Raw genomic sequence first — 23,352 nt, forward strand, 5'->3', positions numbered from 1 at the left:
TGTGGGAAGTGAGTCTTGACAGAATCAACTTCACAAAGGTTCTTTCCAGCTGACAGGTTATATTGCTAATTCTAAACACAGAAGGTTGCTCTTGATGGACCTTTTTTTCCCCAATAACTTTAAAACAGGTATAATCTTCTCTCTATCCAGGGTTATGACCGCGTTCAGCCCTTCTTAAAATAGTGAATCAGCAAAGATATTTTATTACAATTCAAGTTTTTCCTTCTTAAATCGGCCTCTGTACCAAGGGACTAGAGGTTAACTAATGTAATGCTGATTTAAAAAAAAAAAAAGGCTCCAGAGGCAGTCCTGGCAATTATAGGCCAGTAAACCTAACTTCAGTATGTGGCAAATTGGTTGGAACTATAGCAAAGAACAGAATTATCAGACACATAGATGACATTGTATGTTGGGAAGAGTTAACATGGCTTTTGTATAGGAAAATCTTACCTCACCAATCTGTTAGAATTCTTTGAGGGAGTCAACAAGCACGTGGATAAGGGTGATCAAGTGGATATAATGTACTTGGATTTTCAGAAAGCCTTTGGCACAGTCCCTCACCAAAATCTCTTAAGCAAAGTAGGCTGTCCTGGGATAAGAGGAAAAGTCCTCTTGTGACTCAGTAACTGGATAAGAGATAGGAAACAAAGGTAGGATATAGTTTTCACAGTGGAGAGAGGTAAATAGCAGGGTCCAAGGATCTGTACTGGGACCAGTCTGTTCAACATATTAATAATTGATCTGGAAAAAGGGGTGAACAGTGAGGTGGTAAAATTTGCAGATGATACAAAATTACTCAAAATACAAAGCAGACTGCAGAGTTATGGAGGAATCTCACAAAACTGGATGACTGGGCAACAAAATGGCAGATGAAATTCATTGTTGATAAATGCACAGTAATGCACATTGGAAAAAAATGCCAACTATACATACAAAGTGATAGGTTTTAAATTAGCTGTTACTACTCAAAAAAGAGATCTTGGAGTCATGTCATCGTGGATAGTTATCTGAAAACATCTGCTCAATGTGCAGTGGCAGTCAAAAAAGCTAATGAAATTAGGAACCATTAGCAAAGGGATAGGTAATAAGACAAAAAATATAATGCCACTACAGGTCTGTCTCATCTTACGCTGGGGTTACGTTCCGCGATCAGTGCATAAAGCGAAACCGCATCTAGTCAAAATTACATTGAGTTCAATGGCGGGCAGAATCGCCTGCACTACAGATACAGTATTGTTGTTTTTCTCTTTTTTGTTTTGTTTTTGTTTTTGCTGACCACGTAAAGCTGAAATCGCTCATGTTAAATGCGCGTAAGATGCGACAGACCTGTATAAAAATCTGTGGGATGCCCACGTCTTGAATATTGCATGCAGTTCTGGTCACCCCGTCTAGAAAATATGTGTATTATAATTGGAAAAGGTACAGCGAAAGACAACAGTAATGATAAGGTGTATGGAACTGCTTCCATACTAGGAGAGATTAATAAGAGTGGGACTGTTTAGCTTAGAAAAGAGACAACTAAGGGGGGATATGATAGAGGTCTATAAAATCTTGAATGGTGTGGAGAAAGTGAATAGGGAAGTGTTATTTGCCTTTTTCGATAACACAAAAATCAGGGGTCACCAAATGAAATTAATAGGCAGCAAGTTTAAAATAAACAAAAGGAAGTACTATTTCACACAATGCATGGTCAGCTGTGGAACTCATTGCCAGAGGATGTTGTGAAGGCCAAAAGTATAACTTGGTTCAAAAAAGAATGACCGGGGATGGCTCAGTTTATAATTGCCATCTTCTGCTCATTCCCGCTGAAGCATCTGGCACTGGCCACTGTCAGAAGACAGGATACTGGGCGAGATGAACCATTGGTCTGACCCAGCATGGCCATTCTTTTATGTTCTTCTTTATACCTAGCTCTCGTCTTCCTTTCTGCTCTTATCTCTTTTAAATTCTTCTTCACCATCCTCTCTTTGCTCAGCGCATACCGCTCATACTGAGGCTCTCCCTGTGACCTTTACTCAAGATCACCTCCATGCCTGCTTTTATCCTTCGCACTCTTCCTAGAACTCCCTTGTTGGACCATGTCTACCTTGCCTTCGCCCTCTCCTTCCTAAGTCCATTTTCAAAACCTGCTTCTTCAAGGATCCATAGCCTCTTTTGTGTACGTACGTACACACACACACACACACACACACACACACACACACACACACGTGTGTATGTATGTATGTACTTGCATTTCTAATACATTCAAATATACTAAATATATAAATCCTCTTTCACTTTATCCAGACATGAGCATTAGCCTGCCAAGCAACAGAAATATCATATTTGTCCTCATCCTCATTCTTCCCTCTGCTGCCTTTCTACATTTCGTTGTTGTTCTCGTCTAAAGTTTTCATTTCCTCTCTAGACTGAGTTTCAAGCAAGCTGGTGGAGCAGTATATGAGAGCCCTCACTGACTGTGATGTGTATACATTCTGTGGCTATGTGAAGGGCATCTGCCTCCAGTGCCATCAAATGAGTGCCTTTCAAGAGCACTAAAACTTGTTTGTTTAAAGTGCAAGATTATATATTTGATGAAAGGTGCAGATCTTATACTTAGAAAATATGGTTGCGTGTTTTAATATTTAAAGCCTGCTAGAAACTGAACTCAGTATCTGCAGACTTGCCTTTTAATTTTTTTAATAAGATGAGTAGTTGACCTCCCATTTTTATGTTTGGGAAGCTAACCCTGATGGTGTATTGGCACAGATGACTATGAAAAAGTGAGGTGTAGAGAGGAGAGTGTAAATGAGTGAATACTACCAAGGATAGTAATGGGTAGCCCAGGGGTCGGCAACCTTTCAGAAGTGGTGCCCCGAGTCTTCATTTATTCACTCTGATTTAAGGTTTTACGTGCCAGTCATACATTTTAATGTTTTTAGAAGGTCTCTTTATATAAGTCTATAATATTGAACTAAACTATTGTTGTATGCAAAGTAAATAAGGTTTTTAAAATGTTTAAGAAGCTTAATTTAAAATTAAATTAAAATGCAGAGCCCCCTGGACTGGTGGCCAGGACCCAAGCAGTGTGAGTGCCACTGAAAATCAGCTTGCGTGCCACCTTTGGCATGCATGCCATAGGTTGGCTACTCCTGGGCTAGACATTAACAAAAATAAGTCCAAGCATTCTTTGTCTCTTCCATTATGTCTCTGCTGTAGTTTGTATGTTCTATAACCAGTATAAAGCTACTTGATCCTATACTGTCAGTAGAAAATGAAGACACAACAGAAGTATCTACTTTTGTTCAAATAGCACATATTAAATAGCCTTCCCTTTCAGTAAAAAACAAAAACAAAAAACCCCCACCAAATTTTAATTGTGAATTTTATGTGCTAGTCTTACTTCCTAGTAAAGTTTAACAGGAAAATTGTGTTCCTTCTTAAATAATTGTCTTGAATGTCTTAAATGTACATGTTACTGATTTTCCTATTTAGAAGTATCTCTTAAAATAATGTGTTGTCCTAACTTTCTGTACTTTCTTGGAGGTATCTGATGATGGTCGGTATGTCTTATTATCCATACGAGAGGGATGTGATCCAGTGAACAGGCTGTGGTATTGTGATCTACAAAAGGAATCAAATGGTATAACGGGTAAGTCTTTCTTTCTTTTTCTTTCTTCGATTGCTTTTTCCATATCCTCTATATAAAAAGATACATAGCTAACATTCAACTTCTTCTGTTTAACATCAAGGACAGTCATTATGTATACATCCCATTTTTGATTTATATGTCTAAAAGCATGATAAACATTAAACATACATTCATGCATATGATTTGGTATTACAGACTGCTAACTTTTTTTCCAGTGTTTAAAAACAATCTGAATATTTCTTCATGCCAGAATTCTGTGGTGCCTTTAAACTCAAAACTATCATGTTCATTTTCAAAAGTGCCTGACTTGGGTATATCTTAGATTTTCTTTGTACATTACACTGGTCTACAGTTTTTTGAGAAGTCATCTGCTTCAGAGATAAAATGTGCTATTTATTTTGTATTTTGATGTGCTGAATTCAAATATGACAATTAAAACAACTGATTGGCTACTGTTTCTAAGATATTTAAGTTTTTACATTTTATGTCTGTGGATATTGTGTAGATAGAGTTTTAATCATAAATTCTAAACCTAGGTCTTTTCATGTGTTTATGGTTGCTTTACATGATGATATTTCACCTGTCCTGTTTATGTAACACTTTAAAAATCAGCAAAAGGGTTATATAAATAAAATTTATTATGAAACAAAAAGCAAAAAACTATTCTGTACATAGTTTAGTTCTATTCAGTGTCTACTCGGCCCTTCTTGGCTTGTCTCTTGTATTCATTAAATGGAGCATCTCTTGTCACTGTCCAGCAATAGTCTGCAAGCATTGATGGGCTCCATTTGCTCTGATAGTGTTTCTCCATTGTTGCAATGTTTTGGTGAAATCGCTCGCTGTGCTCGTCGCTCACTGCTCCGCAGTTCGGTGGAAAAAAATCTAGATGAGAGTGCAAAAAACTTATCTTTAGTGACATGTTGCAACCAAGGCTTTTGTATGCCTTGAGGAGGTCTTCCACCAACAACCTGTAGTTGTCTGCCTTGTTTCCGAGAAAATTTATTGCCACTAACTGGAAGGCTTTCCATGCCGTCCTTTCCTTGCCACGCAGTGCATGGTCAAATGCATCATCTCGAAGAAGTTGACAAATCTGAGGACCAACAAAGACACCTTCCTTTATCTTAGCTTCACTTAACCTTGGAAATTTTCCATGGAGGTACTTAAAAGCTGCTTGTGTTTTGTCAATGGCCTTGACAAAGTTCTTCATCAGACCCAGCTTGATGTGTAAGGGTGGTAACAAAATCTTCCTTGATTCAACAAGTGATGGATGCTGAACACTTTTTTCCTCCCAGGCTCCAATGACTGTCAGAGTGGTCAATCTTTCTTGATGTAGTGGGAATCTCTTGCACGACTATCCCATTCGCAGAGGAAACAGCAGTAGTTTGTGTATCCAGTCTGCAGACCAAGCAAGAGAGCAACAACCTTCAAATTGCCACAAAGCTGCCACTGATGTTGGTCATAGTTTATGCACCTCAAAAGTTTTCATGTTGTAGGTTTCCTTTATATGGACTGCATGACCAACTGGAATTGATGGCAAAATATTGCCATTATGCAGTAAAACAGCTTTAAGACTCGTCTTCGATGAATCAATGAACAGTCTCCACTCATCTGGATCGTGAACAGGCTACAAGATCACCTTCCATGAAGAAGAATGGGACAAGATCCTTTTGACGGTTACAGAACATGGAAACCGTAACATCACCTGCCAGGAGATTCCACTGCTGTAGTCTGGAGCCCAACAGCCCTGCCTTACTCTTGGGTAGTTCCAAATCCCTGACAAGGTCATTCAGTTCACCTTGTGTTATGAGGTGTGGTTCAGAGGAGGAGGGTGGGAGAAAAATGTGGGTCCTGTGACATTGATGGTTCAGGACCAGAAGTTTCATCCTCTTCCTCTTCCTCGTCTGACTCAAGTGAGAATGATTCTGATGCATCAGGAACCGGCAGTCCTTCTCCGTGGGGTACTGGGCGTATAGCTGATGGAATGTTTGGATAATGCACAGTCCACTTTTTCTTCTTTGACACACCTTTCCCAACTGGAGGCATCATGCAGAAGTAACAATTGCTGGTATGAGCTGTTGGCTCTCTCCAAATCATTGGCATAGCTTTCCTTTTCCTGTTCAACCACTGGCGAAGGTTTGTTGCACAAGTGTTGCAGCATATGTGTGGGGCCCACCTCTTGTCCTGATCTCCCATTTTGCAGCCAAAATAAAGGTGATAGGCTTTCTTAACCATAGTGGTTAAACTGCGCTTTTGTGATGCAAAAGTCACTTCACCACAAACATAGCAGAAGTTATCTGCACTGTTCACACAAGTACGAGGCATCTCTGCTCACTTTGGCTAAACAGAAATGTGTCCCTTTGCAAAATCAAACATTGACAAATAAGAGAGCACGACACTGTATGATTTCTAGAGCTGATATAGGGCAATTTGTTCAGCAGAGTGATGTAAGCTTCGTTATGATTGCATCATCCATGACTTCTAGGAATAACATGATGCAATTCATATCATGTATGACGCAATACCAGCTTCAGATTGCATCACTCATTGTTTTGCCTAAAAAGCAAGTACTGTCCGAACCCAGTCATAGATTTATTCATAGATCCAGTCAAAGATGTATTTTAGTAATTTCTGGTTTAACTTGAGATCCCTTCCCTTTATAACTCACTTATCCTCCGCCATTCCCAAGTCAAGGGTCGTATATACTGACCCAATAGCATATCTTGAAAACTAGAGCCAATCAACAATTTTAAGCATCATGTTCGTTCTCAGTGACCCAGAATTAGTAAAGTTTGACTACATTTATTTCAGAAGCATTTTGGCTGTAGAGCAGTGTTATCCATAATAGAGTGAAATATTTCAATTCATTTGACTTAAGTATAGTGTCAAAAATTTTACTTTGTAGTGTCGTTTCATCTCCAAAGGTAATTTTAGTAATTGTTACTTCATCAGAACTTTGAATGTAGTTATATGCATTGCTGTTCTAAGGAATAGTTATCATACATTATAGCTGGATTAACATAGTTATTGTTTATATAATAGCAGTCTTATTTATCTTTCTAGCCACACAAATGAGGTTAAAAAAAAAGGGGGGGGGGGACACAGAACTTATGCATGTGGTGTGTGTAGCTGCAAAGTCTAATATCTTCATGTTGGTAGTTTATCATCCAGTATTTTTGATATTTCCAGAACATTAGCTAGAGAAATCTCCTCCTAATATGCTCTCTGGGTCGGATCATAACAGCACATCTTTGCTCTGCTGGATTCTTGTTGTGTTGAATTAGAAATTTACAGACCGACTGAATAAAATCTACAACAGCTGCCACATCAAATGTTGGAAAATTGCATTTGTGCATGTAAACCGAGTACTAGGGGGCTATTGTGGTGATTTGGTACAATTTGGAAACAATGGAGCATGGGATGGATTTTGATTTTGGTTCCTCAGTCATTGCCATTACTATGCTATATGATTCCTGGGACATCCCTTAATTGACACACATGTTGTTCAGCTTGGCTGGTAAACAAAACTAAATCATTTGAACTTTGAGTATTGCTGGAATTTGTTTCACTTCGGATACTTCATATCCTTGTGCTTGTGCTTAAATAATGCGTAGTTAATTCTTAACAACTCCTTTCCAAGAGGAATACTCCTTTAAAATGTGGACACTCTTTCCGCAAGCAACGCTTTCTAACTGCTGTCAGTGTGCCCTTGTAATACCGTTTTGGACAGCTTAGTAACTGTTTAATGAGCTCTTATAGTTGTGATAACTATAGGATAGCAGGTCCAATGAAAACAAAGTGCAACAGTACAGAAAGGTTCTTGAGAAACATAAAGACAATGTAAAAGACTCTGAAAATGAAAGTGTTAGGGATAGTGGAGACAGACTACAGAGATATTTTGCTAAATAGAAAACCATATACTTTTTCATTTGAGCTGGAGAAGCTGAAGACGGGGGGGATACTGAAACTACATTCAAAACACCTTTCTTCCTTTCCCCCACATCATCCCTCCCACCACAAATGAATATACCACACAGCCTTAGAGAGAGTGCTGCTATGGCGTCTCAGAAGACCACATGGGCTAATGAAGTTTGTATTATGTATAGCTAAGGCCACGATTTAGTCACGGAAGTAACGGAATCTGTGACTTCCAGCAACCTCTGTGACTGCAGCCTGCGGTGGTCAGGAGCTGCCAGGTCCCCCACCTCCAGCGGGGGCAAGGAGCTGCAGGGACAGATCAAGGCTTCCCATGAATTTTTCTTTTTTGCCCATGACCTGTCTAACTTTTACTAAAAATATCCATGACAATATCTTAGCCTTGTGTATAGCTCAGTGTGAAGTAAAAGTTAGTATATACTAAAGTTTAACCTTTTATAGCCTCTTCCTTAAGTCAGGTTGAACACATGCTTGCATGCTAGCAATAATATATAATCCTGCTTTGCTTGACTAAGTTACAAGATACAAAAATAACAATTTTAAAAACTCATAAATGAGAACTTCTAGAATAATAGAAGTATCATTTGTTAATGGGGGTCACAGTAATTGTGCATGCTCAGTGTGCCCTATTCTCACTACACCTGTATGAACCTGACTACCACGATGTTGTAGGGACTTCCATTCCTTTCATGTTAGTTTCTGGGGAGGTGCAGGATTTGAAAATGCTACTATTCCCATGGATTAGTGCTGCAATACATGATATGAAGCAGTAGCGAGCTCTATACCAGCTTTGGGAATACTATTTGAGTCCAGATCATCCCCCTTGGCTTTTTCTTCTGACCATATCACCTCCATTCTTTTAATCACCATGCTGGCTTCTGTTTCTCCTTATCAAGTCTAAGGTCCTGTCTACACTGGCAAGTTTCTTTGCAGTAAAGCAGCTTTCTGCATTGTAACTCCCGAGGTGTACACACTGCCAAGCCACTTAGTGCACAGTTGCAGCGCTGTGTGGTTAAAAAAAAAAAAAAAAAGGGCGACGGATTAGGCTGTTGATTGACTCCCTCACTTTACGGGAATATGCCTCAGAGGTCTCCAGGAAACTCTTGTGGAGATACTAGGAAATCCGCTGCTGCATGTTCTTGGGCAGAGCTGCTTTGTTTCTTGCCCCATTAATGGTAACTTTCCCACACCGCTCTGCCGTCACGGAGGGTGGAAGGGGGGACTATTGCTGCACACAGCTTCAAGTTGCTGCCTCAAGGCATCCCCGATACTTATGGCCCCGCACTGTGCCCCTCTAATAGCCCTGGTCTCTGGCTGGTCAAATTCAGCCTCAAGGTGCTGAGCCTCAACAGTCCAGCCCTGGTGAAGCTTTCACCCTTTCCTTCACAAATATTATGGAGCGTACAGCACACAGCTGTAAGCATAGGAATATTGTCATCGGCCAGGTCCAGCTTCCCATATAGGCAGTGCCAGTGGGTCTTTAAATGGCCCGAAGCACACTCAACAGTAATTCTGCACTTGCTCAGCTTGTTGTTGAACCACTCCTTGCTGCTGTCAAAGTGTCCCATGTATGGCTTCATAAGCCATGGCATTAAGGGGTAGGCGGGATATCCCAGGATTACAATGGGCATTTAGACTTCCCCTATGGAGATCTTCTGGTCCGGGAAGAAAGTCCCTGCTTGCAGCTTCCTGAACAGGCCAGTGTTCCGAAAGATGCATGCCTCACGCACCTTTCCAGACCAGCCTGCGTTAATGTCCGTGAAACGCCCACGGTGATCCCCAAGTGCCTGGAGAACCATTGAGAAATACCCCTTGCGATTAATGTACTCGGTGGCTAGGTGGTCTGGTGCCAGAATTGGAATATGTATGCCATCTATTGCCCCTCTATAGTTAGGGAAACCCATTTGTGCAAAGCCAGCCACAATGTCATGCATGTTACCTAGACTCACGGTTCTTCTGAGCAGGATGCGATTAATGGCCCTGCAAACTTGCATCAACATGATTCCAACGGTAGACTTTCCCACTCCAAACTGGTTAGCGACCGATTGGTAGCTGTCTCGAGTTGCCAGCTTCCAGATTGCAGTAGTCACCCGCTTCTCCACCGTCAGGGCAGCTCTCAATCTCGTGTCCTTGCACTGCAGGGCTGGGGCGAGCTCATCACCCAGTCCCATGAATGTAGCTTTTCTCATCCGAAAGTTCATCATCATCCCAGACTTGCATGACGATGTGATCCCACCACTCAGTGATTGTTTCCCTGAGCCCAAAAGCGGCATTCCATGGTGGTGAGCACCTCTGTGAATGCCACAAGCAATCTTGTGTTTTAGCTACTAAGCATGGCAAGATCAATGTTGCACTCCTCTTGCCTTTGTAGTTTAAGGAATAACTCCACTGCCACTTGTGATGTGTTAGTCCGTGCGAGCAGCATACTGGCCAACAGTTCGGGATCCATTCCTGTAGACCGAAGAGGCAGAGCACACAGTACACAAACTGTTGAAAGATGGTGCCAAATGTGGACGAAAGCACAGAGATTGCTGGAATGCGAAGCAATGCATCACTGGGCATTGAGACAGGAGCCAGGATGCCCCGCAACGACTCCTCCCCACAACTCTTAGCGGCAGAAGAGGAAGAGATTCTCTGTGGGACAGCTGCTCAGAGTGCACCGCTCCGAATACCGCTGCAAGTGCCGCATGTGTGAACACGCTATTGCACAGGCTGCTGACAGTGTGAACACACAACAGCAGTTTCCCTTCAGCGCTCTCTGAGTGGCACTATAACTCTGCCAGTGTAGACCTACCCTTAGCTTTTTTTGTTCTTACTTTGAAGACTCTGCATAGCTTTGCTTCTCCTTCCCTTCTGATGCAGCCTTGTCTCTAATTGTATTGCTCCTCAATTCTTCCACTTCATCACTGCTGCGTATGCCCCCAGTATGCTCTACTTGAGCTCACCAGCAAGGCTACTACTGCTGCTGCCTTCTCATTGAAATTCCTCTCTAAAACCTCTCTCTGCTGTGATGTGTGCACACAATTAAGCAGGTGATAAAGGTTAGATAGAGAGGTGGGTAGTAATTGGTCATTGTAGAAGGACAGTGTGCCCCTTTAAAGGGTCAGCATTCCTTGGGCCAGTCAGCTCTGTTCAGTTAGCCTCACCCTACCCCACTAGGGCAGGGTGGGTATAGGACCAAAGGAGAAAAGCCTGGCAGTTGAAGGCTGGCTGGGGAGGAGAACAGATGGGCTGCTCCAACGTGTGGCAAGAAGCCAGGCTTGAGGAAGGAACTGGCAGAAGACCACAGCCTGCCAGACGCCTTTGGAAGGAGGGGAGACCTGACCCAGATGGTTGTTTAATTGGAGCCCAGGAGCTTGTGGTTAGACAGTGGGAGCCCACCTATAAGGAAGAGGGCTGAAGTCTGACCCAGCAGGACCAAGGACTCTCTTGTTTTGATGTTGTGTTAGACTTGGACTAACAGATTCTGTTATCCCAGAAGGGGTTGACCACTTTAAAGTGCAAGCACATGTCTTAACAAAACCCTAATATTATAAGGCATGTTCCTGCACTTACTGAATATAGTGCGTTTCCACTCTGAGTAGTAATAGAACTACACTTTCAATGCCAGCAGGATCGAACCTGTATTTATTAAAGTTTCTATATATTAAAAATATACAACATTCAGAGGAGGGGGACTCCCCAGCCAGCTAAGCAGAATCTCTAGCCTGCTTCTTTGAATATTATCCTGATCCCTGAGTAAGTAATGTACAATGTAGTATGTTAATGTTTTACTTTATTGTAACTTTGCTTTAATAAAGTTTGAAATTTTATATTAAAAAAATAAACACACACTCAACATTTGCTGTCCTCTGAATCAGTGGCTGTTTTAATGAGATAATTTGCATGTTTTTATCATCTCAGTCACTTCATGCTTAAGCTCCTTCAGGACTCTTGGATGTAAACCATCTGGTTTAGTTGACTTATTGCTTTTTAAATTATCCTTGCTCCAGAATCTCCTTCTGGCACCTCAGTCTCAGAGTAGCTCATCTTTATTACCAGGAAAAAGGCAGGTCAGAGGTAAATATCTTCCCCAATATCTTGGTTGTGAAGACTGATTGAAGAAAGGGAAAAAAAAAAAAATTAGCTTCTCAACAACATTCTTATCTTTTTCAATTTCTCCTTTTAACCCCTGGTGATCCAGCAGATCCACCAATTCTTTTGCAATCTTTCTGCTTCTCATCTATTTATAAAATCTTAAGTTTCAGAAATATCTTTAGACTTCATATTCAGAATGTTAAATCATAACAGCATTCCCAGCCCCAAAGACAAAAGTGTAACAGAAAAATCTAGGAGGATTTTTTGTGGGGCAGAGATGTTAGAGAATATTATTTCAAGTGACCTCCGTAATCTTTGGGGATTTTTCTTTGTGTAACTAAAACTAAATTTTAGAATAAACAATGGATTAAAATCTGACCTCATTGAAGTCAATGACAAAACTTCCACTGACTTCAATGGGGACGGAATTTTACCTTTTTATCTATATCCTTCAAACTGGAATACTGAATGGCAAGGGTCTGAAAAGGAGTACTGGTAGATGTTAGTCTGTAGTGAACATAAGATTATGTAAATAGCCTTTAAGGTATGAGAACAGATGGGCTGCTCCAACGTGTGGCAAAGTAATTCGTATTAAACAAGTTTATAGATCACTTTATTGTTTACAACCCTGTATGTACTACTTTAACATTTTACAGTCTACAAACTTAGTTGCAAATATGTTTACATAGACTATTAACTTTTCTTTGAATATTTGCTTTCTAAATAACTTTTTAGAGTTGAGAATCTAAAAGTTTATGCCATGTGGTAAAGAATAATTATTTGAAACTGAAGAAATCAAGTGCTAAAGTGCGTTGAAATACAATATGTCAAGCTGTGAGATAAAGAATTTTCTGTCTTTTTTTGCTTTTATGGCACACTACAGAAATACCAAGAACTGATTCTAATCTATGATTAATGTTTACAAAACCTGTTTTAAATATAATTAAAGTTACCTTAATTAATTTTTATTCACAGTGGTGTCCAATGTAGTGAACAATTATGCTGGCTTTTCCTCCCTTTCCTATGACAGGAAATACTCACATTCTTGTGCCATGTGTGACAATTTTTTGTTTCAGCAGTAGATGTTCCGGTAGTCAGGAGATATGATCATCACCAGTGGGTTTGTTTTTCTTTTGGTATACTGAGTGCCTTCTAGAGCTAATTGTAGTGCTGTCACTGTTTCTTTGGACTTGATGATAAATGCAGCCTCCATGTTCTGAGTTCTTCACAAATGGTTGTGAAGAAATATTATGAAGTTTAGTCAGCATGTTAGAATTTGAGGCCTGAGTGACAAAATCATGGATTGTAATTTGTACAGACACTTTGGTAAAACATGTCATATATAAACCCCCACAGTTACAGAGAAATCTTCTCTTCACAAGGTTGCAAAACTTAGCTTTCATTAGGACCTAACTTGAGAAATCTTTCCAAAATGTATGATTTAGAGAAGATAACCCATAGGCATTGATTTTTTAGGAATACGTTGTGTTGATTCATTGTAAATCGAAATGATTTTGGAAAAGCGTTTCCCATTACAGATTATTTTGGGATGCCACAGTGAGGTAAAAAAGAATACTTATTTTGTGAATAAAAACAAAAATTCACACATGCCGTGACTGACATTCACAGTTCCTTAAACATCTCTGATGAAAATATTCCTTTGCCTTCTTGTTATTAGCAACCGAAATGGCCAAAAAACCTGGCAAAAGGTGACATGCTGCCATCTGTGTAGAGCAGGCATGGCTGCTTAAGTGGAAGTTGAGGCAGGGGTAAATTCAAGGGTAGTGGCAGCCTGGTCCCTCCCTCTCCATCGGGCCCCAGCCCAGAGCTCTGGTATTGGCAGGAGCGCGTGTCACTGAGTCAGTAGGGGGGTCCAACCAAAACTCGCTGACTCAATGCTCCAGTTGACCAACCAGGCCACTATTTGTTTCCCCTGGGCTGCTTCTTACCATGTTTCTCACTGCTGCAGTCTGGGCATCTCAGCTGTCTCTGGGTTCCCCAGGCTGCGCTGTCCCTGGCAACTCTGGACATTGCAGGGCCTCTGTGGGTAGCCTGATGTCTGCCTGGGTTGCGGCATCTCCGGCTTCAGCTGATCCTTGACTGGAGCCTGCAGTATGCATCCTTCCTTTCCGGCAGTTAGTCCCAACTGACCTGAGCTGCTCCCTTTTATACTGGCACATTTGGAGCATGCTCAGTAGAGTTGAGGAGGCATGGCTTCCTCAGCCCACAATGTAGGGTTAACCCCTCCCAGTCCAATGCAGAGTGAGTGCGCCCATCACAATACCATATAAAGAAATTTCTCTTAGCCACTGCACTAGCAAAAATGCCATCCACAGTTCCTTGGAATAAAGAGGAAATGAGTATGAAAATAGCTACTTTTTCTTTTCCTGAGCTCTGAAATAATTATTAAATTTTTGTGGCAGATTGTCTTAAATCAGTATTGACCAAATCGGATCTCATCCGTGTAGAGGACTCTGTTTCGCACAGCGTATAGAGTTGCAGGTTTTTATTAGCATTTATTTCCTTCTCTTCCTGACTGATTTGTTCAAACAATTAAAAATCCAGTAATTATATTCTCTTTGCTGAAGAAGAGCACAATAACCAGCTTTCTTTATATTTAACCTGTATTAAGGATTTTTAATTAGGATTTGGTTTTGTCAATCCCAAAATGTTGTTGTTGTTTTTTATTTGATAGGAGGTGAACAATTCAAATTGAAAAACAGCAGATGGTAGGGGGCAGTAAAGGAAGAAAAAAGAAAATATGATCTGTTTAGCCTCTTCAATAAATAATGTAATACATTTTCACAATGCACCTCTTTAATCAATGATGATCTTCAGAACTGACAAAACTCCAATTACCAGAGTAATTGGACACTCTTAAGCTAATAACGTCCCTGAATGAAATTAATAAATATGAACAGCTTTTATATAAGATTCCACAGACAAGCGGAGTGATTAATGGTGGTCAATTTTCATATGTTAAAAATTATAGAGATTTGAGTGACTATCTTGTCTTGCCTTTCCTTCCCCTACCCCCAAAAGCCATAGGGGCAACTTGCAGTTATGCCTGGTATCTTTATGCTGTGTCTGCCAATAAGGGGTACAAGGCCCAGTAAATTTAATGCACTTTGGTGCTTTCCACTATTACTAAATAAAAGGCCCAGCACGGAACTTCCTTCCCAGGGGAGGGGATAATGTGGCGTTGAGCTACCTTTGTGCCCTCCCGGTCCTGGACTGCAGAGGTTCCTGACGTAACTGAGAGAGTCTAGGGGCCTGTCTGAGTCATGGCAGCCTCCCTGGGCTGTGGGACCACTAGGAATCTCCATAACACTGTGTGTGTTGTGGACCTACCCTGGCATTTGCCGCACACCCGGTCTTGTGATGGCATCTTTGGGTGTTAGCTTTGCTGCTGTCATCCACAGTGCCAGGGGAATCCTCCCCCAACTGTAGACTTTTCAGGCCTCTTTAAGCTGCTCTGGCTTATTTACCCATTGAAAAGGGTCTGGAACAGAGGGTAAGGAACTTGTCTCAGAAATTTAAGTGAAACTTATCTTGCTATGAGGACAAGTACAGTCAGGAAATGGAATCTCTGGAAATAAGGATCATAATGGAAGTGTTAGTATAACAGCAACGGCTATAATATGTCATTTGTACATTAAGGCTGTATTTGCTAAGGAAGGAAAGAGTTACATGCATGAGCAGTTCTCCATCTCTCTCTCTCTCTCAACATGTACTAGTGTACACATGCCTACATTATAGCCACAGCAGACAGAGTTTGAAAAGCAGTCACCTGGAATAAATGTTGGAATATCATCTCAGCCCCTTTGTCACACTAGCGTGTGTGGATGCCGGAGGAGGCAAAGCCAGTACAAATCCCATAGTGTGCTTATGGTCTCTAAGTTGATCATCTTATAATAGAATAAGGTTTGGGTGCACTTTTTGTTTGCATGGAGAATTGTGATGCTCCATTGTTGCCATCGTTGGTGCCATGACGGTTTGCCAAAAATTGAGAAATTAAAATACTGTTTAAAAAATTGAATTAGATATCATCTGTAGCTGTGTCATTTCATGATTGTTTTGCTAGTTTTGGTGAATGACAGAAAATGTAATAGTTCCAAGTGTCTTTACTTTGAGTCCGTGCATATTAGAAACACTTATTTAAATGCTGACAGAGAAAATACCACTATTACCAAGTGTTTGATACACAGCTACAAAAGAAAAATGTTTAATAATGAAAAACTTTTTTAAAGGTTTTTCATTATTTCTTTGGAAAGGCGCTTTCTCTTTAAAGAAGAAGAATGGTCTTGTGTTTAAAAGTCTCTATTGGACTGAATGGGAGGGGAGGCGGCAGGAGATCTGGATTTAATTCTCAGGCACTACCGCGGACTTCCTGTATGAACTTGGGCAAGCTTTGTCTCAGTTCTATAATATGATATAATATAATTAATAATCCTCTCTCCTTTGGCTCTTGTCTACTTAGATTGTAAGCCCTTTAGGTAGGGGCTGTCTGCTATTGTGTTTGTACAGTGCCTAGCACAATTTGATTGGTGCCTGCTGGCATTACTGTATTCTCTGAATTATAATTTAATTGCAGTGGTTGGAAATAAGATGTCACTTTCAATCATAAAGTCAAAAATGAACAGATGTCAGTAATATTTATTTCCAACAACTGACAAGTCACAGGTTTCCACAGAGCTCCTTAATGAGCTATTAAAATGTTTACTGTGATCATCTGCTCCTGAAAACAGTAACAGTGTAACTTGCACTGCAATTAACAATATGTTAGACAAAGGTGTGCTCAAAGCTTAAATTAGTTCTGACCATTCACACCACATAAGCTATGTCCTGTAGGCCTGGCTGGGCATTCGTAACCTGATATAAATAAGACCTCATTTCTTAGTGGGCATGATTGGGAAGGTGACTGGAAGTTGAGTTGTAAAAAGGGACTTAATAAGCAGTGTGTTGAGTCAGGATGTCTGTGCTAGCTAAGATAAGCAAGAACATCTTGGTATTAGGATCAATGGACAAGATATACCTGGAACAACACATTCTGTTCACGGATTGGTTCCTGAAAAGTAACCAAGCCAATCATGAAGTGTATGATGCAATGTATAGTGAAGAGTGCATGTGTTATTGGTGCTAGTAAAATCGTATATACAGATAAGTTTTCCTGTGTAACTTTGGATGTGTGGTATGCCCTATGCTTGAGTCTGATCAACTCAGCATAGCTTTGCTGTATGCCAAATAAAGGAACCTGAGGGAAAAGTTTGGAGTCAAACTGAGTTATTGGGGAACTGAGTGGAAGAGGTCTCAGGAGAACCCCAACATGTCTACATTTATGGCAGCATGTAGAGTACAGATGCTGCACACCCCCTAGCACTGGTGTAAATAATGAGGCCCTCTTAGGTGAATAAAGAGTTGACAGAACCTTAGTGGTATATACCTTACATGGCTCTCTACATATCCAAGCAGTGCCCCCTCACCCCCATCTAGACTGCTGTTTTTAGCAGTGTAGCGTCCTGCTGTTGGAGCCTTTCCTGACTGCAGTGAAAGACTCCAGCAACAGGGAAAGGCCCTGACAGTGGGGAGTCAACAGGGAAAGGCTGCCGGAGTCTTTCCCCGCTGCCTCCCCACATCAGAGCCTTTCACTACCGCATGTAGCTTTGAACCAGTGTGGACACAGCCTGTTTTTTATTGCAGAATGTGGCTACACCTACACTACATGCTGCTGCGACCTGTGTAGACAAGGGCATAGTAGTGAAAACATATCTGAATCTGACAATCCAACAAGTGGGATGTAGATTGGATATATAATGACTGAGACGTGCTACCATTATGCTATTTCCATTCTTGTGTGTGTTCATTCTGCAGCTTCACTGCATTCAGTGTTCTGAATGGCTGCAGGACTTAAGAAATAGTGGGTGGATAATGGGGCATTCTTAAGTTATACTGTATATTGGGAATTTAATGGCTGTAGAGCTCTGAGGCAGTTCTTAAAGGTTACAAGAGAGAAAGGGGAACATCAGAAATATAAGGTTCCTAACCGGCTATGTGCTATAGGAGGCTAAAGGCCTAAATCAAAGCCCACTGAAGAAAATTTGTGGAGGAGGGTGTTTCTTTTCATTGAATTCAGTGATCTTTGGATAAAGCCCTAAGAGAATTAATCTCTTTTACTCTGTTAGAATGTGTTTCTCCTAACTAGACTAGATTCACTGGGGCACTCTAACTCCTACACAACATTTTGACGATCGAAAACCATTGTCAGCCTGGTCTGATCAGCCACTTAATTTGGGTTTATGGAGTGGCCCAAAGTGGCTGGAGCATAGCAGTGAATTTTGCTCCATATGGGGTAGGATGAAACCCCATCCAAGTAGTTTGTGTATCTTAGAGGTAATTAGAAGATGTTATAGATATTAGTGAGAGCTGTTTTTTAATTTAAAGTAATGTTTCTATGGTATAGAAGTAGACATACCATAAGAGCCTGACTTGCATAGTGATGGACAAGGCATCATGATCTTTGAGAAATGCTGAGGAATTAATGGTTGGTTGGTTGCCATGCAGTATGGATCCTTGTATTTGGTTTCTGTTACACAGTGACGACATTTTCAAGAGTGGTCGGTACATTTGTGAAAACACTTGGTTGCATTTGAGGCCCACGCGCATGAGTCACGAATGCCAAGCAAGTGCCATTTGTGCTCAACTTGCAAGTTTTTCCCTGCGCAAAACTATGGGTTCAGGTACAAATATTTGGGGCTTGATTCCCCATTTCAGCACTCACGTTTTACAGCCATTAATTTAGTTCCAGTAGAGTTACACCAATTTGATACTGGAGTAATTCAATTGGACTGGAAGAGACCTTGATAGGTCATCTAGTCCAGTCCTATGCACTGATGCAGGATTAAGTATTATCTAGCCCAGAATATCCCTGACAGGTGTTTCTCTAACCTGTTCTTAAAAATCTTCAATGACAGAGATTCCACAACCTCTGTAGATGGTTTGTTCCAGTGCTTAACTACCCTTACGTTAGGAAGCTTTTGCTAATGTCTAACCTAAATCTCTCTATCTGAAATTTGAGTCCATTACTTCTTGTCCTGTCCGTAGTGGTTAAAGAGAACAATTTATCATCCTCTTCTCTATAATGTTTTATGTACTTTAAGATTATCATCATTTTTTTTTTCCCCTCCAGACTAAATGAACCCATTTTTTTTTTCAATCTTTCCTTGTAGATTAAATTTGCTAGCCCTCCAATCATTGTTTTGCTCTCCTCTGGACTTTCTCCAAATTGTCCACATCTTTCCTAAAGTGTGGTGCCCAGAACTGGACACAATTCTCCAGTTGAGGCCTTTATCAGTGCTGACTAGAGTGGAAGAATTAGTTCTCATGTCTTGCTTACAACAATCCTGCTAATACATCTCAGAATGACGTTTGCTTTTTTTTTTTTTTTGCAGGTGTTACATTGTTGACTCATATTTAGTTAGTGATCCACTATAGCTGCCGGTTCCTTTTTTGCAGTACACTTTCCTAGGTGGTCATTTCCCATTGTGTATTTGTGTAATTGATTGTTCCTTCCTAAGTGTAGTACTTTGCATTTGCCCTTATTGATTTCATCCTATTTATTTCAGACCATTTCTCCAGTTTGTCAAATCATTTTGAATTCTAATTCTGTCCTCCAAAGCATTTGCAACCCCTCCCATCTTGGTATCGTCTGCAAACTTTAAGTGTACTCTCTATGCCAAATCATTTATGAAGATATTGAATAGAACTGGACCCATGACAGATCCGTGCAGGACCCCACTCGATATGCTCTTCCAGCTCGATTATGAATAATTGATCATTACTCTCTGAGTACGCTTTTCAAACTAATTTTACACCCACTTCATAGTAGGATCTTCTAGGCTATATTTCTCTAGTTTGTTTATGAGATAGTCATGTGAGACAGTATCAAAATCCGTATGATCACTCAAGATCTTGGGTGTTTTAACTAACTGTGTGTGTTTTGGATGTGCCTTGCTACTTAAAGTTGGCATATAAAAGCTGAATTACCTGTTTTACGTTAATATGATATGTGTATTTATTAGTTAAGTTTTGAATATGGGGACTGTATCTTATGGTGACGTCAAACACAAGATAGTCTCCAAAATCCATCTCACACGTGACAGATTTACAATTTTGAGCTCATTTCTGTAGGGCTCCTGCACTATAAGATTTAGCACTACATCACTGCCAGTGAGCATTTTGTATAAATGTGTAAATAGCCTGCACATTGTATATTATGGATAAGATGGATATGTTTTGATTTTCCAAGATGGCAAAGCTAAGGAAAACTTTAGATTTTGGAATTGGGAGGGGGACCGCTAACCTATTCTTGTCTCAGGGTCCTCTGCCGCCTTGCTTTGCCCCTGTAAAAGTTTGGAGGGAGAAGGTCTTCTGCCAGTAGTACAAATCTGCTGCTGGAAGGTGGAGATAGCTAGTATATTTTTAAACACAGATGTGAGTAATGGCCAGGTGGTATTGACTGAACTAGTTATTTGATTGCTAAAGGAGATTGAAAGAGAACAAAGGCTCCTATTAGATATTGACAGAAATATGAGAATGATCTTCCAATGAGATGAAACTGCCAATAGAGTTTTCCCTTTTCCAGGTAAAGGGAACTGTTTTTTCCCTCTTCCCTCCCAACACCTATCCACCTGTCTCTGATGCATAACACATATATAAAACAAGCACAAATAATTTTGGAATATTATGGGGGAACTGGTAGCGAGCCCCATATTTAGGTGACCTAACATTTAATTATAACAGATTCTAGTGAGTTTGTTTGTTTATTTATTTTTAAGAAGATCGAACACTTTCATTTGTTTGTAGCTGGCTTTTGAAATTTGGTAGGGGCGAAACCGTCTGGGTGCAGAAGTGCCTTTCCATTTAGGTTTAGCAGGGTTAAATTATTGAAAGCAAGCGACAGAATGGAAATAGCGATTTGTCAAGAACATTTTGGCAGCATACCAAATGAATACCTGAACATTCTGAAGAGCCATGTCCATACTGCAAAACACTGTATTGGGAACATCTATAGTGATGAGGTGGGAGAGGGGGAAGGAGCTAGGACAGGCTCCTCTTCTCCTATGGGCAACATATGAGGCAGGAGTCACCCATCTCCTGGGCGTGTGCTGAGGAAGAAAGCCAATTGGGCTCCCCTTTGCTCTCTGGATAAGAACAGATTTAAAAATTTTATTAAGATGATGTTAAAAAAAAAAAATAGTGAACAGAGTTTGAAGAAGTTTCTGGTTATCAGGGAATAGCCTACAGATTATCGAGGGTGCAAAGTTTGGTTTAAGATAAGGTGGTATGAGGAATGGTGCTAGTAACCTCTCTTCTCTCCCCGACCCCCCACCCCCTGGGATAACTTTCTCTTCTGTGAATATAGTTAGTCCTATGGCTCAAGTGCTGCAGTGGTGAAGGTTCAGGGTTAAAATCCTGCTGATATGTGATATAATATCAGTTATTATAGTTATATACAACTGAATTTGTTTTTACTTTTTTCCTTTTAAGAAAATACTGTGAAATCACATTTTAAAAAAATGGGATAAAATATGTACATGAAAATGTTATTTTGGTTGCACATTCAAGCACTTGAAAGTTAGGAAGTGCCATAATTAGGTTGCCCATGGAACCGTAATTCCGTTCTCTTGTACATGTACTTGTACATTAGGATAGTCTTTAATTACATGGTTCAATACTGTGTTTTACACCTCTACCTCAATATAACACTATCCTTTGGGAGCCAAAAAATCTTATTACATTATAGGTGAAACCGCGTTATATTGAACTTGCTTTGATCTGCTGGCGTGCGCAGTCCCCCTTTCCCCCCCCCCGCCTCAGAGCACTCCTTTACCACGTTATATCCAAATTCGTGTTATATCGGGTCGCGTTATATCGGGGTAGAGGTGTATTTACAAGACCATGCCTCATTCATTGATTGTACAAAATGGACATACAAAAGGGCAGAATTGAGGTTGCATGGGCATCTGTACATCTGACATTTCCTAACTTTCAAGTGTCTGAGTTTGCAATGTAAGTAACTTACTTTTTTAATATCAGAGGGGTAGCCGTGTTAGTCTGGATCTGTAAAAGTAGCAAAGAGTCCTGTGGCATCTTATAGACTAACAGACGTATTGGAGCATGAGCTTTCGTGGGTGAATACCCACTTCGTCGGATGTATTCACCCATGAAAGCTCATGCTCCAATACGTCTGTTAGTCTATAAGGTGCCACAGGACTCTTTGCTGCTTTTACTTTTTTAATGTAAAGCAATAAATATTCTGTATCTATTTATTAGAATGAGGTAAAGTACTAGCTCAACTATTCCCTTTGTGTGACTGTATTTTTAATGTATGGGAAGATGCCTAAAACATAGGATAGTGCTTATTTAAAATATGTACTATGAACTGGAAAAAAAAATCTATTCCTGTGTTCCCACTTTCTGAAAGTTCTGTGTTAACCAGAAAGTCAAAAAATCTCTACGTTCCTCAGAATCTAAATAAAACAAATACAGCTTCTGGTTATTATTTAGCTTCCATTTTCAGGACAAAGTATAGCAGCACCTCCCACTCCCCAAATCCCAGCCTGGGAAAGCAGGGGAAAAGGCAGGAATGAAAAATGAAGTCACTTTTTTCTGTGGGGGGAATATAGACCATTTCTGAACTCTGCCTGACAGAACTCAAAAGGTTGTGAATTGAGGGATGAGTCAACTACTCTGGCAAGTATCACACAGCACCGTATAGCCCATAGCAAGATTACAGGAGTCCAGAGGGATGTTTCTCACCCCTTAGCAGATAAGATGAACATGGAATTTACTTTATTTTACTTACTACGTATTTTTTTATCTCATACAAAATATGTACCTTCCTCTTCTAAGTTAGTTTCATAAACCTTTCTCTGTTTTGAAAAGATGAAAACAGTAATTACAGTAAAAGAATGAGCTGTTTTAATCTAAAAACAAAGATGTAAAACTTTTTTTTTGCTTCCTTAGATCAGGAGGAGAAGGTGCCTAGCACAAATGGGCCTTGATCCTTAATTGGGCTCGTAGGGCACCCAATCTAGGCTCCTGGCTCTTCACCCATGTCTCTCTCTTTCTCCTGAACAGGGTTTTTCCAGGCTGCACAATTCCCTGCCTACACTGATATCCCCAGTAAGCCAGGCTTGCCTAAGCAGGTCAGTGTCTGTGCTTTGCTTTCTCTTTGAAGATTATGAACAGCCGTAATTGCCAGTAGTTATGTTACCACACAGCCCTTTATAAGCAAGCACATTCATTTTAAGGTGAAAGCGATATAAAGAGAATATATTAAGAACAATAAAAGAACCTATATGTATGCTAATGAGCTTACCAGAGATCACACCTAACTCCAGCAAGGCTTATGGTGGGAGTCAGTCCTCCTAACCCCACAGACGAGTTTTTTTTTTTATGGTCTCTAGTTCATAGCAGTCTTAGCTCAGAACTAGCCCCCAAGTGACTAGTTTAGTTTTTCCTTTACAGTAACTCCTCACTTAGTCGTCTCGGTTAATGTTGTTTTGTTGTTACATTGCTGATCAATTAGAGAACATGCTCATTTAAAGTTGTGCAATGCTCCCTTATAACATTGTTTGGCAGCCGCCTGCTTTGTCTACTGCTTGCAGAAAGAGCAGCCCGTGAGAGCTAGCTGGTGGGGGCTTGGA

At 40.5% G+C, this 23,352-nt stretch overlaps 1 protein-coding gene across 2 annotated transcripts in view; it reads left to right on the plus strand.

The window, feature by feature from the left end:
• PREP (prolyl endopeptidase) overlaps positions 1–23,352 on the plus strand; it is a 172,450-nt gene that overhangs the window by 51,660 nt on the left and 97,438 nt on the right. For both annotated transcript variants that reach the window (XM_054023548.1, XM_054023550.1), the window contains one exon: positions 3,529–3,634. In XM_054023548.1, the coding sequence (XP_053879523.1) occupies positions 3,529–3,634 (106 nt within the window). The remainder of the gene's footprint in view (positions 1–3,528; positions 3,635–23,352) is intronic.

This window comes from Malaclemys terrapin, chromosome 3, assembly GCF_027887155.1.
Source record: "Malaclemys terrapin pileata isolate rMalTer1 chromosome 3, rMalTer1.hap1, whole genome shotgun sequence".
Lineage (NCBI taxonomy): Eukaryota > Metazoa > Chordata > Testudines > Emydidae > Malaclemys > Malaclemys terrapin.